General features: G+C 44.4%; 1 protein-coding gene across 1 annotated transcript in view; it reads left to right on the top strand.

The window, feature by feature from the left end:
• Positions 1-4,665: 4,665 nt before the first annotated feature.
• Positions 4,666-6,145, top strand: part of LOC123172102 (disease resistance protein RGA5-like) — a 7,423-nt gene continuing 5,943 nt past the window's right edge. The window contains exon 1 of the mRNA XM_044589134.1: positions 4,666-5,863. Coding sequence (XP_044445069.1) covers positions 5,025-5,863 — 839 coding nt within the window. The 5' untranslated portion in view covers positions 4,666-5,024. The remainder of the gene's footprint in view (positions 5,864-6,145) is intronic.

Raw genomic sequence — 6,145 nt, 5'->3', positions numbered from 1 at the left:
TTCTTCTCCTTCTTCTTCCTCTTCTCCTTCTTCTCCTTCTTCCTCCTCCTCTTCTTCTTCTTCTTCTTCCTCTTCTTCTTCCTCTTCTTCTTCTTCTTCTCCTCCTCCTCCTTCTTCTTCTTCTCCTCCTTCCTTTTGCCATAACAGAAGAAGTCCAGAGTTGTAATAAGTTATTAAAAATAAAAAAGAGGTGCAATGCTTGTTAATTTGCTTCAAGCCTTTTGGAATAGTGTAAACTGCACTGCGCGTAGCTCCGTGCAATCTACCATATTCCTAAAGGCTTGAAGCTAAGCAACGTGAGCATTGAGCCTCTTCTTCATCGTCTCTGCACCCAGGGCTTATAAACCGCTCCTACTCCCTCTCTCTTGGCGAGGTGGGACTAAAAAACAGCTTACCCTTTAGTACCGGTTGGAGCCACCAACCGGTACTAAAGTTGGAGCCACCAACCGGTACTAAAGGTGGTGCGCTGCCTGCACAAAATTTAATTAGTATCATTTAGCTCAAAACAAATCATTAAATGCATGAAAAATATCAAATGAAGGCAGAAATGGTTGAAAGTTGATGGCGTCGCTTTGAATGATGCATACTGAATGCACAAAAAGTCTGGAGTTGTAATAAGTTTAAAAAAATGAAATGCCTTTGTAACATATGAATTTAATTTCGTCAGAAATCTGAATACTTCGAAAGAGATTGTCCAGTTTGTAAACGAAGTGCATCCAGTTTTTGCCGTAACCCTCTCTACTTTTTTGAACAATCTATGTGGGTGAAATGATGATACCATGCCAAGTTTCAACTTTTTCAGAGTTTATTTGTATTGCTTTTTAATTTCCAGGTCATTTAGTTCTCAAAATAAATCTTTGAATGCATGAAAAATAGCAAATGAAGGCAGAAATGGTTGAAAGTTGATGGCGTCGCTTTGAATGGTGCATACTGAATGCATAAAAAGTCTGGAGTTGTAATAAGTTTAAAAAATGAAATGCCTTTGTAACAGATGAGTTTAATTTCGTCAGAAACCTGAATACTTCGAAAGAGATTGTCCAGTTTGTAAACAAGTGCATCCAGTTTTTGCCGTAACCCTCTCTACTTTTTTGAACAATCTATGTGGGTGAAATGATGATACCATGCCAAGTTTCAACTTTTTCAGAGTTCATTTGTAGTGCTTTTCAATTTTCAGGTCATTTAGTTCTCAAAACAAATCATTGAATGCATGAAAAATAGCAAATGAAGGCAGAAATGGTTGAAAGTTGATGGCGTCGCTTTGAATGGTGCATACTGAACGCAAAAAATATAAGAGCATTTACATCACGATCTTATATTTTTTAGAGTCTAAACTGTCAATATGATCTTATAACATAAAAAATACTTTGATCATCAATGATCTTTGTGTGTACAATCTGAATTGTCAATATGAGTCATCAACGATTTATAAACCGATGAAGACTCATATTGCGGCCACAAATTCTACACATAGAGTTCAATGAAGACCAAGTGCTTGTGATAGTTTGAGAAATAACATATTTAAGGTGGTAAAAGGCTTGTTAGGGGAGCGAGGTGGGACTAAAAACAGCTTGACATAACCTCATTAGTACCGGTTCGTGGTACGAACCGGCACTAAATGGTGATGGTGGGGCCATAGCCTGACCGCAGGCTGACACATCCCCTTTAGTACCGGTTCGTGGCATGAACCGGTACTAAAGGTTCGCCACGAACGGTGCTATTGTACATATTAGTGCCGGCTGAAATTCAAACCGGCACTATTGGGCTTCACGTATGACCCTTTTTCTACTAGTGGGAGGTCGAGGGCGGCGGCGGTTGGGGCGCCCGAGTCGCCCCCCCTGGAGGCGACGCGAGCGAGGTACTTCGTAGTACTTTATAGTATAGTATGTGCACAAGACTGATCAGCCACGACGTTGCCAATAACACAAGCATCACTATTCAATAATCAAGCTACGGACGAGCACTGTTCACCAAACCAAATACTACTTGGTTGTTTGCCTGCTATTCATCTTGGAACTTTTTTTTGAAAAAAACTTTTGATCTATTCATCTTCAATAATGGTAGTACAACGAACCCTAGAAAATAATAAAAAATACATCTAGATCTGTAGAGCACCTAGCGACGACTACAAGCACTGAGGCGAGTTGAAGGCGCGCCACTGTCATCGTTCCTCCCTCGCCTGAGCCGAGCAAACCTTGTTGTAGTAGACAATCGCAAAATTGTCTTTCTAAGGCTTCATAGAACTAACGCACCAAAACAGCAACCACCGTCGATGAAGACTGTAGATCAAAAGGATCCAACCTAAAGACACAAGAACATAAATGAACGATGAACTGATCCGAGCAAATCCACCAAAGTCAGATCTTCCGGAGATACACCTCCACACACCCACCGAAGATGCTAGACGCATCAACGGAACATGGACTAGGCATGGAAACATTTATTTCATCTTCAAAAAGCCACCGCCGTCCCACCTTTCTGAGTGGGACATAAACACTGACAAAACTCAAAAAAATATCTAAAAACAGAGCCCTCCCACTACTCCCATGTCCCTAAGGCCACTGCAGACGGGGCGGATTGGCAATGGCGCAGGCGGGAGGGTGTTCTGGGTAAAGTTTCCACCTAGCCAAAGTTTTGGTTGGGGTCACCAAGAGGGTGTTCTGGGTCGGCATGGGTGCCTTATGCTGGGTTTTATGGACCATTAGGAACAAATTTACTATTGAGCATAGCTTTCCTTCTAAGCCTGCTGACGTGCTTTTCAAATCATGTATACTCTTGCAGCAGTGGAGATTATTGACTAAGGATGAAGATCGGGATGCCCTGGACTTGCTCATCGCCAAAATTCGGGCTTCGGCGTCCCACATCTCCGGGCTGGATCCTGCCGTCTGATCTCGATTGCCGCTGATCTGTCCGTTTGGTTTATGTCTTCTTTCTCCTTCCAGCCTGCGCGCCGAGTATGGCAGGTTGTCATGTATCTCTTAAAACCTTCGTTCGCCTGGTCCAGGCTTTCTTTTCGGTGGATCTGCGATGTTTTGCCAACTGTTCGTTCGTGTTTATGTTCGGGCTTGTGATGCTGCTGTGTGGCTTTATTTATAAAGTCGGGCTAAGGCCTTTTCTCTAACAAAAAGAGTAATAAGTCAGCTGGACCCTCATGTCGCAACCTGAAGGAACCAACTGAAACCAAACACTTGCGTATGGAAATGGTTGTGTATGTGAGGGCTGCTAATTAATTTTATGTGGGTAAATCATGTTACTGAATTTTGGTGTAGGTGTTGGAGAACAGAACCGCTGTTTCTCGTACCAGCAGGCTCCTCCGTTTGCTTCCAAAGAGAGACACGGGCTATGCCAGGTTTGTTCAAATAAACGCCTCAAGCAGAGGGATCGCACTAATACTACCAAATGTGAGTATTGAAAGTATCAAAGGGGTCCTGACCTCTTTTCCAGTCAAAAAGACGAAGCCACCGTGCAGTGAGTCTCGAGGCTCCCAATGTAGTGCACGTATGTTCCGACAGGATTGAGATCCTCTGCAGTACTGCATCTTGCTATAGTGTAGATGACAGGTGGGGTCGGGCCCACATGGCAGCGACCGTACTGCACCATATACTACTGCAGATGATCCTAACCCGTTCCGACAACCATGTTTCACAAAAGAGAAGGAGAAAAGATAGACAAGCATCATTTGGACATCCAGCCAGTAGCCTCCCGATGAAAGACGAACTAGTGGTACAACAAGTTGGCCGGCAGGGGATAAACAAGTGACCCAAAGCTACGAGTTCAGAGAGTTAGATTAATTTGCTGAGGAGGCCAAGAAGATTTCACGTTCTGGTGCTCTAGCACCAGTGTGCCCTGCCACTTGTGCGCATGCATCTCGATGTTGGGCATCATGTTATATATTTCCGAGGTACTTAGTACTTTTATACTAATAGTATATGTTTACAAGACTGACAGCCACGTGAGGCCACAAACAACAGCATCACTATTCAATGAATCTAGTTACGGACTTATTCGCCCTGTCTCCAAATTCAAATCAATGCTGCTAATCTACGAATCAAACCGCCCATGCTTAAGCCAAGGTGCAGCACATTCGTTCGTTCGATTATGGAGTAGCACCAATAACAGCTCGCTCCCTTGTTTCCGAGTTTTCTAGTTCTTGGTTATCTGCTGTTGCGAGGGTGTTGCGTTTGGTTGTATATAAATTGGCTACACTCTGGATTCTGTTATCTTTCCGTTGAGAAATTAACGGGAAGGAGAAGGCCTGGTTGGAAAAAATAAGTTAGTCGGAAGGGTCGGTTGCAAGCCCGTAACGAACCCGTGCTTGTACTCCCTCCGTCTAGGTGTGTAAGTCATCTTACGAAACCAAATAATCTCAAAACACTAGGGCGCGATGCATTAATTTCTACCTCGTTTCTTGTTTCTTGACATATCAACCAATAAGAGATGAGGAGTGTGCATGCTTTTAATGACTTGAGACTACCAAACACAACATGCAGTGATTAGTTCATTGCATGCAATGCTATTAATTAGCAAATAAACGTTAAAATCTCTGGTTTTTCCCTCCTCCTTGGTCATGATGCACAACCTAAGATGACTTACTCACCTAGACGGAGGGAGTATCATTTTTGGTGAAGGCAGACGTCCACTGGTGCAGGGGAGACAATAGATCGATGGATGCAACGGTCATCAGCGGTCGAGCACGGAGTAAAATAGTAGGGGCGGTCTGGTACGAGTACAAGAGCCAAATGCACGTTAAGCCGGCCTTGATCCATGTGCATGCATGCATGTGATCACATGAATCAATGTAACATCGTGCCATGTGCACTCAGCGCCTAGATCAGTGCAACGGTACTATTGATTAATACTCTACCGCGCCCTGGCCGGCCAAAACAAATACTGTCTACTCCATAACCTTAATGTTGATGTGAACTTGCCCGGTTCCTATAAAGAACAGTGCTGCAGCACCTAAACCTACAACAACCGCTATACACTCCTCAGCCAAACAACAAATCTGCTATACTAATCAACAAGCCATGGCCATGAGTATGGCAACCGGCGCCATGGGCTCCCTGCTGCCCAAGCTGGTCAAGCTCCTCAAGGAGGAGTACAAGCTCAAGGAGAGCGTCAAGGAAGGCGTCCGATCTCTTGAGGAAGAGATGAAGAGCATGCAAGCTGCGCTCCGCATGGTGGGCGAGGTGCCGCGGGACCAGCTCAACGAGCACGTCAAGATCTGGGCAGCCGAGGTGAGGGAACTCTCCTTCAAGATGGAGGACATCGTCGACAAGTTCTTTGTGCGTGTCGATGACGGCTCTGAGCCTGCTGCCAGTCCGAAGAAGCTCAAACGGCTCACCAAAAAGATGGTCGGCCTGTTCACCAAGGGGAAGGCCCGCCATGAGATCTCCGATGCAATCAAGAGCATCAATAAGAAAGTACAAGAGGTTGCTGATAGGCGTGCAAGGTACAATGTTGACAATATTGTCGCCAGGCCTGCTGCTGTGACTCCCATCGATCCTCGCCTTGGGGCTCTATACAAGGAAGTGACAGATCTTGTTGGCATTACGGGCACAAGGGATAAAGAGATAATAAAGTTGCTCTCAGAGGGGGACGACGTGTCCAAGAAAAAGTTGAAGATCATCTCTGTTGTTGGATTTGGAGGACTGGGCAAGACAACTCTTGTCAAAACAGTTTATGACAAGATCAAGGGAGATTTCGAGTGCAGGGCTTTTGTTCCTGTCGGTCGAAATGCTAATGCGAAGGAGGTTTTCATGGACATCCTGCATGAGCTTGATCCTCAAAAGGACAAAGGTCAGCTCACCATGTTGAATGAAAGACAACTTATTGACAAAATCCAACTACGTCTCGAGAACAAGAGGTACGTACATATCTCACATGCCACTCACTGTCTCAATTAATGATGGTAACCAGCTAATTCCTTTGTGATGGTAGCGGTGGAAAAAATGTGTACAGGAATTGTCAAGTTACTCCCCAATTCCACAAATATAGATGACATTTAACATTAGGAGTGTCTAAGTTTCAGCCGGCTGTTTTTGGTTTTGATTTAGGTCAGACTTTTTCTCCAGTCCAATATTGACACATGTATTTTGTGTTTTCAGTCCAGTTGTTTTCATTTGGGTCTCAGGTCAAATCCTCCCCT

The sequence above is a fragment of the Triticum aestivum genome, unplaced genomic scaffold (genome assembly GCF_018294505.1).
Source record: "Triticum aestivum cultivar Chinese Spring unplaced genomic scaffold, IWGSC CS RefSeq v2.1 scaffold74138, whole genome shotgun sequence".
NCBI lineage: Eukaryota > Viridiplantae > Streptophyta > Magnoliopsida > Poales > Poaceae > Triticum > Triticum aestivum.
The sequence above is the reverse complement of the archived record's forward strand: the minus strand, read 5'-3'. Positions and strand labels throughout refer to the sequence as shown.